The following is a 13,058-nucleotide window of genomic DNA, read 5'->3' as shown; positions in this document are numbered from 1 at the left end:
TAAATGGACTTGGTTATAAAAAAAAAAGACAGAAAAAAAAAGAAAATACACATCTCTGTTTAAAGGATGGGCTACAGATATAAATAGAGAACACTAAATAAAAGAAAATCAAATGGCTGAGTAATACTTAAAGGTTCATCATTCCTAGACATTAGTAAAATGCAAATCAAAACTACTTCAAGATTTCATCTTATACCAGTCAGAATAGTCAAGATCAATAAACAAATAACTCATTGGCAAAAAGTCAGAATATTTGAAACATTAATCCATTGCTAGTGGGAGTTCAAACTTGTACAACCACTATGAAAATCAGTTAGGCAGTTTCTTAGGAAGCTGGAAATAGATCTACCTCAAGATCTAGCTATCCAACTCTTGAACATCTATCCAAAGGACATTACATCATACCATAGAAAACCTTGCTCAACCATGTTCATTACTGTTCTATCCATAATAGCTAGAAATTGGAAACAGCCTAGATGTCTGTCAACGGATGACAAATAAAGAAAATGTGGTACACTTACACAATGGGTATTATCCAGCCATTAAAAAGATAAAATCATAAAATTTTCAGGTAAATGTATGGAGCTAGAAAAAAATCATCCTGAGTGATGAAGCACAGACACAAAAAGACAAGTGTGGTATGTATTCACTTATATATGGATGTTACCTGTTAAGTCTTCAATAAGCAGGTTACTACCCATATAATCATAGAGCTAAGCTATAGGTTAAGGGATTGGGTGATGTAGCTGGATCTTGAGGTAGATTGATTCCTATCTTTCTAAGGATGAGACTTTCCACAGTGGATGTACAAGACAAACCTCTATTAAGGACAGGCTGCATGCTCAATAGTAGATAGCCAACACAAAACCAACTCAGGGGCATCTTTGAAGGTTCTTTGTCTCATAATGTTTGGGATTTTAATTTATTTTTAACCATATAGGTCCTTTGTATATAGATTATAGCTTCTGGCTTTGTGCTTCTATGGGATTCCTGTGTGTATGAACATGTGTATCCCTGCATCTATATATGTTTCTTATATCTTTCTTTGGCTCTTGTTTTTTTTATATTAACCCATATTATTATTATTATTATTATTATTATTTAAATGCCTGTAAATTCAGATGGGATAGGAAGTAGGAGGATCTCAAGGTAGTAGAGGGAGGGAAAAAATAATATCCAAAACATACTGCATGAAAAATAATCTATTTTCAATAACGGGGAAAGAGTTCTGAACCTGAAGACAGTGGCTGGATCCACCCATCAAGCCACCGTCACTACTGTAAAGACCAGGAACTCTGTTGCAGGGTCTTTGCTGTACCCTTAAGCATGGTAAAAATACAAAGATAGGTCATTCTCTTGTACAGATCTTGGGGGTTGGCTACTTCCCATACTCCAAGCAAGCATAAAGATACCCAATCAGAACATCAGCCACCCTAGGGGGTACAGTCTGAGAGTGTCAGTTTAGTGAGCATATTCAGCTGACACCTTGCAAAGACAAATATGGTGTGGTCCCTGATGCACAAACATGGAAAACAACTGAAGTGAAAACAATTGTAGTGAACCCTAGATACAGACTCCACAACAGCATAAACAGAGGAAAGACAACCAACCAGGAGTTCAACTGACACCCCACCCCATGCCAATAATGATAGCAAAATCTACCTCAAAAGTCATCCTTTTTGATAACTTTTTTCTATTTTTTTAAACATTGATTCATTTATTTTTGTGTGATGCACATGTTTGTATGTGTGTGGGGGACATACATGTAGATGTCAAAGGAAAATTATGAACCAAATACTCTAATCACAAGGACATGTGCAACAGAATAAAACACTGTCTGTTCTTTAGAAAACGACAGTGTAGTCACTGACTACCTAACTGGCTTAGAGACTATTAGAGCTGGTGCTACTGTCAACTCGACACAAATAAAACGCCTGAGCAGGCAGATTCACCTGAAGTGTTCCAATGGCCATGCTGATGCAGGGAAACCCAGCCTGGCTATGGCTGGCACCCTCTTGTAGTGCCAAGATCAAAATAGCATTGCAAAAGAAAGATCATCTCAGCTTTTTGATGGCTTTAGCTTTCTGCCTTGCCACTGAGTTAGTGCGCACTGTCAATGTTGATAATTCCTCTGCTGCTAACGGAAGCAGCACGTCCATGCTTTAGGAACTTTTCAGAGTCTAGGCACAGATTGAGGCTGCTGAAGTAACCAGACAAAAGAACTGAACAACTCCCAGGTAGTCAACCTCCCCAGTGAGAGAGCTAATGTGGAATCTCCCAACTGTTGAGGCACCCAGCCCCAAGACCAAGCAACTACACAGTTCTCAGCCTCAGGTGTGAAATAAAAGTTGTTGCTTTTTAGTGTAAATAAAAATAAATTCTTACAAGATTTTTCCCATCCCATTGGATCTGTTCCTCTAGTGAACCCTTACTAATACAGCTATAAGGGATGCCCAACTTAAAAGGTAAGTGTACAGTGATGAATTTCATATCGACATGGTATCTGAGGTCACTCCAAAGGGGACTGAATACAATTCTTCCTCAGCTCAGGTGGAAATATCTTCATCCTATTTACAGAAGGGGGATCCAGCAGCGAGGTTACAGGTGGAATACTAGCTGAGCTCTAGATGACTCAAAGGAAGCATTTCCTACTCTAACCACACTTTTTAATTAGCTCCTCCAATAGCATCAAGCTAATTGACTGATTTGGGAATGATATGAGACCCTGTGTGCTTTAAAGAAAATCTGTTTGTTAATGTATTTATTTGCAACTGAGGCTGTCTTATTGCTGGCAAGATGGAAATTATTAAAAAAGACTCACCTGCTTATTTTAAACATTTTTTTTTAATGAACACACTTGAATTGGCTTGTCCCTAAGGGTTCGGGGGGAAGTATTAGCATTTTGAGTGATGGGAAATTGGCACTTAACTGGGAAATAAATGAGCTTTAAATAGATCCCATTATTTTTTTACAGGGTTATTATTGTAAATGTTCCATCAGAGAAAAAACATACCCTTCTAGTTTATGATTGAGTGTTAACCTCTAGCTAGTCCAGCTCTTCATGCCTACCACAGTGGGTTTTCATGAGTGATTATTACATAAAATGAAAGTATTCTTTCCATCCCACATAACATTTCTAGCAGGTTTCCCATCTTGTTATAGTATGGTATTAAAAAATAAATAAATTGTTTGTTTGCCTGAGCTAAGGAAAAACAATAGCTTCTTGAAGTTTTTGTCAGTTTAATTTAATTTACTGTTAACAAAACTGCCCTGAATACTATAAAAAAAATTATTTCCCAGCACTCAGAAAATTGGGGTAGAACGATTGTGAGTTCAGGCCAGCCTGATCTACATAATGAACTCCAGGTCTGCCCCAACTACATAGGGGGAAAATGTACAAAAAATTAAAAATTGTTCTCCTGTACTTTCTTATTTAAATATTCATTTTACACTAATTCCTACCAACAAATAATTTTTAAAGTAATTTCATGAATCACTATTTTTCTAAGTGTGGTATAAAACAGTCCTTCCTCCGGTTTGAACATTCTCCTTTTATTAAAAAGTAACATTGACTGCATCCATTCTGAACAGTCATAGGTTCATAGGTAAGTTTGGAAATGCTAGGGTGCCCCCTACTGTTACAAATAAAAAACACTTCTCTTTGGCCTTCCATTCAGAGAATTCTTCCAAAAAAAAAAAAAAAAATGGATATTTAACCAAAGCTGTTAAGTAATAATTATAGCTGGGCATATAAAGGGAAGTAAGGAAATGAAGAGATAGGTAAGGAGGGGGGAGAAGGAGGGACAATAAAGGTCTGTATGTAATAAATCTACTTGTGAATTAAACTCTTGGGAGGTATTTTAATATTCAGCTAGTCTAAAAAAAAAAATCTGTGAGTGAGGGGACTGTGTATTACATGACAAAATGAATGTATATGCATTTCAACAGTCACATTGTATTTCATCATAATTTCAGAACAATATGAATTCTAGGTCCAGATATTTGTCCCTCCCTTCTTCCTCTTTCTCTACCTCTTCTCCCTGCCATCCCTCCTCCTTTCTCTGCCTCTTCCCACCCTCTCCCTCTCTCCCATCCTTCCATCATCTTCACCCCCTCCTTTTTCTCTTTATCTCTCCTCCATCTCTCTCCTTTGTCCCCTCTCTCTTCTGGCAATAGATGATTGGATGGTATCCAAATCCATCAAGACTCCATGAATTTGTCTTCAATAATCCTATTCTCCATGTTCCATTCATGCAGATTGCATTGCCCAAAATGGTGTGATAACTAACAACTGATCCAACTCTAGAAACTCATTTGGAAATGCTCTGGGTTCCAGTCAAATACCTTGATTGTTAGCTTTTGTTTATTCCATAGCTCTACTCCATGGTGTTTTGCTTCACTGGAACAGCCCAAACCACTGGCCTTCCATTCCACTCAGTGTCATCCTACTCACCAACTTTCTACATACACACCTTTGTTCCTGTGGAACATTGCTCCAGCAGTGTCCTTTGTGTGAACTCAGCTCCTCTCCTTTGCCCATCATTTTCACCATCTCTAGGCATAAGTCCATCCCTAACAAAGCCATTTCTTCTACTCTAACAGATGCATATGAGGCAAGTGACACAAATGGGCATGATGGCTCAGGTCTGCATTGCTGGCACTTCAGACAGAAGCTGGAGAAACAGGAGTCTTAGGTTATCCTTGGCTATCTGGCCTCTTCAAAGTCAGCCTGGGCTACATGAGACACTGCCTCAAACAAAATACTATAAAATAAATGAAGAAAAACAGAAAAGAAAACTTTACTTCCAAAATTGAGTGACCACCCTCATGATCACAAATAAGAGGTGTCCAGCAGTCTCATTCATCTTCCATGGCAAGATCCATTGAGATATGCATTTCTTTCTCAAGTTCCCTTATTCTTGTTTCTATTCACCCTTAGATGGTGAGCAGATACATTCTGCCTCCATCTCTATCCAATGCAGCCAGGCCGGGGTCTCTTCCCAGCCACAGATACTTTCTGTGGCTTCTGTATTACAACTTCCTTCTTTCTTGTATTCAGATTCCTTCCCACACCAAATGGACTGTAACACGTGCAAGTCATTGTCCTCACTCTTGAAAGCCTATTGAAGAGTGTATTCTGTGCTCACTTCCTCCAACAGGCACAAATCATGTTTTGTTAGCCCGATTGCTTGAAACAGTGGCTGTCTCCTCAAGCAGCGGAGAAGCCTTTGTCACTGTTGTGACATGTGTACTGTCAAGTCTCACTTTTTCTGCCTCCGTGTGATATTTCCTTCATTCTCAAGTCTTCACTTGGCTAATGACTCTCTAAGTGTCTGTTGACACTAAAGATTCCTAAAGGCAGAACTAATCACCAGTCCTCCAGTGTACACATGGAAGAAAAGAGGACGGCTAGCTTTCCACCTATTTTAGGCAAGTGGATAAATAGTTTAGTGGGGATTTGACACGGAGGACTGTCTTTATTCTTCCAGTGCTCTCAGGTTATCACTGTTTAATCAGAATACTTTCCCTTAATTCCCCTACACTTTTTGAGAAACCACAACATTACAGATATGGACAAGATTGGTTGAATTTAAACTACATTCTCAGGAAAACTCTACTGTAGCATGAAGAGGATCACTTACAGCTAATTATACAACATGCAGAATGCTTGCCATCTTATGAAGGCAAAGGGAAAATAAGTGAGTTCACAGAAAAAGCATATGATTTTCTTCTGGAAATACAGTGGCAAAATTAGATTTTTAACTACTACCTAAGAAAAGAATAAAGGGGCTTGAGAGATGGCTCAGCATTTAAGAGTACTGGCTGCTCTTGCAGAGGACCTAGGTTCAGTTCCCAGCACCCATGTGTCAACTCACAGGTCCCTGTAACTCCACTTTTCAGGGGATCTGATGCCCTCTTCTGGCTTTTGTGGGTACCAAACATACATGCAAACAAAACACTAATACATATAAAATAAATAATTTTAAAAGAGCTAGAGCATGAAATTCAGAAGTTCAGATCATCCTGAGTTCAAAGTTAGCCTGAGCAGCCTGAAATTCAGTCTCAAAAAAAGTTAATTTATATATATATATACATATATATATATATATATATCAACCAAGCTACACTCCAATCCTATTTTCCCTTTTAACATATAAAAATATCATTAATCAGGTGTTAGTGAGATGTTCCAGGGAGAAAATACACTAGGTGCCAAGACTGGTGACGAGTTAAATCTCTAAGACCTACTACAATGGTGGAGAGAAATGACTCTAACAAGTTGCCTCTGACTTCCATAGACAAGTGCACACACACACACACACACACACACACACACTAAATAAATGGAATAAAATTTTAAATGTTTTTAACAAACAGAAATAATAAAATAAAAAAGTTGATTTTAAAACCTAGAACAAGTTGAGCAGTAAAGCAATAAGAATTTTCAAATTTATCTGAGTCAACAACAGGTATCTGCCAATAAAAATGACAGGGATGAAGGAGAGCCAAGAAATCAGAGACTATATTAGCAGATGGAGAACACAATGTTACCTAAAAGTGGATGATCCCTTCTGATTAACTTTTATTGAGCTAAAACAATGCTGGGCACTTAACATACATTTTCACAAACATCAAAACAAACTTACACATCAATTAATAGTGTTATATCTATTTTTTAAAGGTTACAGATTTTAAAGTTAAATGTCTTTTCAAGGTCATAAATCCAGAGAATAGCAGATTTATTATTCATATCCAATGTTCCTAGTTTGGTCCCAGGAGGGGTCTGATTGGTGAAACAAAATTACTAATGTTCTGCAGTTAGAATAAGTGAAGCACGGAGCTAGCAGAATGTGCCATGCTGGAGATTATGATTGGCTGCAATTAAAATCAAGAAATCACCACCATATATCAGAATAAATACAAATTGGAAAGGGTATATCATTGCAGAAAATAGCATTAAAAAACAAAAACTAAATGATGAGTCAGGAACCATTGAAACTTGATTGAAATTGTGGTTCTCTGTTCTTTATTAATACAAAGACAAGAAGCATGAGTCACAAGTTGTTCATATAATTCTGAGCACTACATACAGTGCACAGCCTAAGTCAGAATGCAGCATAAGCAAGTGTCTTACATCGGTGGTCCAAATGCTCTGAGGCTAATTTCCATCAGGCTTTTCATCAAGCCCTGGTCAGATATGGCTGAAGTTCATATTAAGAGAATTCACAAGGCTGCTTCTGCAAACATAAGACATCAGCAAAGAGAAAGATAGTAACCTCAACTAAAGATAAGCCAAAAGTTTGAACTGATAGGACATTAATAAAGACATCCCTGTGAGGAATGGTGAGATCTCTGGCTAGGCATCTGCCAGGCAACAACAAATAGGTCTTCAACAGACAGGTGGGGATTGCAAGCACTGCCACTGTGATAGCTAAGGAAGACTCCATTTTGTGCTAAGCACAGCTTCTAAGTTTCTAAAAGACAAGCTCCCAGCAACTCTGACTCCTTGCCCAATCCCTAGAACTGTAAACTAATTATGAAATTGTTAACCACTTGCTCTGGTTTCTGTAAGCTCTGGGCAGTTCCTCACCCAGCTATCAATTTCCCAGGAATGAAGTAATCATAATCTGTCTTTAAAAGCCTTCTTCCCTTGTAGCTGGCCCTTAGTTCTAAATCTGACCATGGGATCTAAAGTCAACTTCAGATCAAATAAAAATTCAACTAGATATCATTTAAATTGAGTGTGTAGTCTCTCCCAGTGGATTTGAACTCCATAAAACCAGCTACCATTTAACTGTAAATTCCAGTTAAAATAATAGGTGTACCATATGCCTAGTCATCAGTTCAGTGAATGTTGCCAAGATTTAGTCAGACTCAACATAGCCTGGCATGGGAGCATGCTCATGAGATGGAGGCAGGAAGATGAGTTTGAGGCCAGCTACATGGCAAGACAGTCAAGAAAGAAGTCAGGGATCCAGCATGTGGTACATACCTACAATTTCAGGAGACTAAATCAAGAAGGATTTCACTACATAGCAAGTTCAAAGTCTAGTTCTCCAAAAAAAGAAAAAGAAAGACAACAAAAAAAAAATGGAAAGAAGAAAGGAAGAGAGGGAGAAAGAAAGGGAGGGAGGGAGGGATGGAGGGAAGGGGAGAGAAAGGGAGGGACAAAAGAAGGAAGGGAGGAAGGAAGGAAGGAAGGAAGGAAGAAAGGAAGGAAGAAAGGAAGGAAGGAGGGAGGGAATGTTTTGCTCTACTTTGTTGCCTTTTGTTGACACAGGATCTCTACACAGCCCAGGTTGACCTTGGACTCAGTTCTACTGCTTCAGTCTCTGAGTGCCTAGATTATAGGTGCAAGCTTCCACATTCAGAAATAAATAATATTTAAATATATATTTATTATTGTGTGTGTACATAATGAAATGGCACACATGCCATGGCCCACATAAGAAGGTCAAGGGAAAACCTTGTGCAGTGAGTTCTCTCCTTTCACCCTTACATAGATTCCAGAAATCAAACTCAAGTCTCCAAACTTGCATGTTGAGTGCCCTTACCCACTGAGGTCCCATGCCAGCTCTGATAACTTTTTAATGAAAATGAGAAAGGAATTTAAGTATGGTGGCTCTCACTTGTAATTTCAGCACCCCAAAGGCTAATATAAGAGGACTCCTGTGAGGTCAAGGTCAACCTGGGGTATGTGGTAAGTTCCAAGTCAGCCTAGGCTACAGAGTAAGACCTTGAGATAGAGAAACAGACAGAGACAGCGACAGACAGATGGACAGATGGACAAACAGACCAAGAGAAAGCACATATGGACAAATGAATGTGAAAGCCATGGACTGACTCCAGCCATCATTCCTCAGGTGCCATCTACCCTATTGGGGGGAAAAACACTTCCTGGGACCTAAAGCTTTCAGATTAAGTGGTAATACCCAGGTTCTGCTTTTCTCCACTTCCCTAGCATTACATTTACACACACCTATGCAGCTGCTGAAGACTAGACTCAGGTCCTCACACTCGCTTGGCTGAGCTGTTTCTTCAGCCACAAGACTTTGTTTCTATGGTTTTAACTTCCAGTCCAGTAGCTAAACATGAAAGTATTTGCCCATTTTTTTTAATCACCTGTGACAAAGTACAGTTCAAAATGGCTGAATTAAGACAGATAACAAATTGATCTGTACAGCTAAAATATATAGAGCTAGCCACAAAAAGCTAGATAGGGGATTTACAAATGGCATAGTTATTCAGGACAATACTGATATCCTCTGCTTCCTCTCTGATAAGCTTCCATTTTCTACCTAAAGATAGAAAGATCTACTTGAATCCATGGCTAGCAATTCAATTTTCCAGCATTACTTTCTCAACATCCTAACAATAATGTTTCAGTATTTATAGTGCTGTTCTCATCACAAGCTGAACAAGGACAGCAATAGACATGCAAGAAGACCACAAATCTTCAATCCCACACAGGATACTCAAAGCAGGAGAAGCCATCTTCCCTGGTCATCTAAACCAATTGGTCAGCCCTGAAAGCATGCATACATACAGACTGAGTAGGCTATATTTAGGAATATTCATATACCTATATGCATGTAACAACAACTAATGTAAAAAGACCATAAATTTGAAAGAGAGCAAGGGAGGAAGGGAAGGGAAGGGAAGGGAAGGGAAGGGAAGGGAAGGGAAGGGAAGGGAAGGGAAGGGAAGGGAAGGGAAGGGAAGGGAAGGGAAGGGAAGGGGAGAACTATGTAATCTAAAAAAGAAAGGGAAAAATAGGCTGTGTTCAAATGGCTTGCTTGGGGCCTTCCCTGAAGCACTCACACTCATCCACAGAAGCTGATACCACATGCCCAGCTGATACCAACCGCCCACATTTAGAGTAGAAAAGGCTGACCTTAGCAGGCAACATACACTAAAGCAAAACAAAGGGGGTTTCTCAAGAGCTAGACGCTTTCACTAAAAAGGGAATGGACAAATGCTTAAATGCTCACTCCCAATGAGGACTGTCTATCTGTTCATATTGTCACCTCATAATACTTGGATCAGAGTTGATGTTTGAAAAAGGGTTTTCAGTAAGCAAAACCCCAAGTGTCCTGTATGATTCCACCTCTACAGTGTAATAAATTGCAACAGATAAAAAGAAGTGTGATGGGGAATGGTTTCAGTACTCAGGATTGAATCAAAGGCTTTGAGTAGGCTGGGAAACATCTTCCCATTATATGGAGAGAACGTTAGCCAGGAAATGCTAAACAGAGAGACATCAAGATCAGTGACAATGCCGTTGGACAAGCTACATCTTTTTTACTCCCACTTCTTATTCTTGATTGCAAGACAGGGCCTAGTAAATAAATTTCCTAGGTTAGACTTGAATTCATATTGTAGCTAAGGCAGACCTTTGATCCTCATGTATTAACCTCCAGAGTAGCTGAATCATGGGCCTGTGCCCCTAAGCACCATTAAGACACAGTCTACCAAAAAAAAAATCACTGAATTCATAAATAGTATCAAGTAGTATCAAGAGTTATGAAGCTTATCCAGACATAGTGATGCACACCTTTATCCCAGGATTTAGGAGGCAGAGGCAGGGGGATCCCCTATGAGTTCTAGGCCAGCCTGATCTACATAATGAGTTCCAAAACAGCTAGGACTACTGGTGAGACCCTGTCTTAAAAAAAGTTTAAAAAGTTCAAAGATAAAGAATTGTTACAGATTAGTGGAAACCAAAGAGGTAAGCCACTAAATATAACATATAGTTGTAGATTGAATTTGCTCTAAATCAAGATGAAACAAAATGTTGCTATAACATTAGAGGAAATCTGTAGATTAGATAATGCCAGAGTCATGAATATTCTTGGTTGTCAACTTGACTACATTGGAAAATGAACTAAAATGCAAAACTGGAGGGCACATCCAAGGGGGGATGTTTTTTGCTTAATTTGACATAGGTAGAACCACTTCCAATCTGGACTTTGAGGTGGGAAGACACACCTTTAATCTAGGCCACACCTTCAGGATCTAGAAGAAGAAAGCTTTTGCTCTGTGCTTGCTTACTCTCACATTATTAGCAAGTCCATTCCTTCTCTGGCATTAGAGCCTAATTCTTCAGGATTCCAAGTATATATTAAAGACTAACTAAAACTGAGCAACTACTGGATTCTTGGACTTTGCACTCACAGTAAGCCATTGTTGGACTAGCTGTACTACAGCCTGTAAACCATCTAGGAAATCCCCTTTCTATCTATAAAGAGAGATTCATTTTATAAGTTTTGTTATTCTGAGAGCCCTGACTAATATATCAGAGTTTTCCTGCTTTGGGAACTTCAACATTGGTGGCTGAGGGTATGGTCCTGTGGTCATTAGCCATCTAGGTGACAAAATATCCTGGGTTAGAACCAGCACCTTGAGAAGAAAGGAAGACAGGAAAGAGGGAAGCAGAGAGATGGGGCACCATTGCCCTGTATTGGTATTGAGACGAGAAGCACAATACACACACATTGCTTTGACAGACGGGCAGATAAGCAACAGACACATAAGTTATTGGATGGGTGGAAGAGATAGTATCTGGTGTTTTACTCAATAGAATACTTTCAATACAGCTAGTATCAAGCTACCAATGAATCCAATAATGGAAAGACAGACTCACATTTGACTTTTGTGGGCTGATTTGTGTGTCTGTGAAGGGTAGATTCCAGCACACCCCTGCGTACTATGTAGTACTGATTGCTACTTTTGTGAGTTTCCTGTAGTTGCTAAATCACTCCAAGGTATTTTTTTTTTCTGTTTTTGTTTTTGCAGCATGATCTCACTGGGTAGCCCAGCTTGGCCAAGAAGTCACTATGTAGCCTAGGGCAGTCTTTAACATCCACAGTCAGGAAGCAGAGAGGTGAGGAGATGCTACTCAGTCTGGTTGGGTCTTCTCTCTTTGGTTAAACTTTCTGGAAATAGCCTGCTAGACACATGGACTTGTGTCCATATAGTTCTAAATCTAAGCAGGCTGACAAAGAAAATCAACCATCACACCACCTCTGCCCTGTCCTGTCCTGTCCTGTGCATGGAATGTGTATCAAAGAACCAGGGTGTGTGTAGAGGAGAGGGTCAGCACAGCCCTGATGCTGGTAACCTCCTGAAACCTATGTCTGTCATGGGGCAGTCATATCCTCTAAAGAGCAGCAAGGACAATGTGGACTTTTGTTCATGGGAAGTTATAAAGAGCCAGATGTGGGGGAAACTAAGGCAGGGTGGCAGATCTCAAACTCAGGCCAGGCCTGGCTACATTAATTTTTTTTTAAAAAAATTAAGAATATATTAAACTAGTGGCCATTATGCAATCAATTACTGGGTTTAGAAACTCTGTGCCCCACATCCTATTCTTTGAATAACCTGTTTTTCTTGGGTTCAGTTGAGGCAAAAGTTATCTTGTCATAACAGAACTTATACACAATAACAAAGCACAACCATCATAGATGTGCTAAAATGGTGGGAGTCTTAGGCCTGCTAAACATTATTAGCTTTCAACATCATTCTAAGCTGTGAACATGGTGAGGCAGATGGTTCTTATAGCAATTGTCAAGATCTTAGATGCTTTAGAATTCACAGGAAGATGCAGTCCACAATATCTAACTTCTCAATCCTATACACAGGCACATGAGTTATACCAGAGTGACTGCCAAGTTACAACATAACAGCGAAAACCAGAACATTTTAGATGAACATATATTTAATGATTCTTTTATTTAAATATGTGAGTTCCCAAAATATCACATGACTGTTTTACACTTGTCTCGGCCTGCATGCCGCAGCTCATCTAAAATGTTCCTGATGGTCTCAACACAAACTTCTCCTCTGTGGTGCTTTTTTGATGCAAGATTCCATACATTTTCAAATTCTTCTTCAGAAAGCTTTACTCCGATGTTAGTTAATATATCTGAAATCTAGAAACAATAAATTTAAAGCCAGACCAAGATTTATATCTTTAATATTATATTTTTTAAATTAAGTAAAATAAAATTTCTATTTAAAAAACTTTACAACATTTAATACAATGAACACTGACCCTC

The 13,058-nt window shown here is 39.0% G+C and overlaps 1 protein-coding gene across 1 annotated transcript in view; it reads right to left on the bottom strand.

Moving 5' to 3' along the window:
- Nucleotides 1-12,753: 12,753 nt before the first annotated feature.
- Nucleotides 12,754-13,058, bottom strand: part of Efhb (EF-hand domain family member B) — a 56,961-nt gene continuing 56,656 nt past the window's right edge. Inside the window, exon 13 of the mRNA XM_051204196.1 lies at nt 12,754-12,932. Within this exon, the coding sequence (XP_051060153.1) occupies nt 12,759-12,932 (174 nt within the window). The 3' untranslated portion in view covers nt 12,754-12,758. The remainder of the gene's footprint in view (nt 12,933-13,058) is intronic.

The sequence above is a fragment of the Phodopus roborovskii genome, unplaced genomic scaffold, assembly GCF_943737965.1.
Source record: "Phodopus roborovskii unplaced genomic scaffold, PHOROB, whole genome shotgun sequence".
Classification (NCBI taxonomy): domain Eukaryota; kingdom Metazoa; phylum Chordata; class Mammalia; order Rodentia; family Cricetidae; genus Phodopus; species Phodopus roborovskii.
Note: the sequence above shows the minus strand (reverse complement) of the source record. Positions and strands in the feature narration are given on the sequence as shown.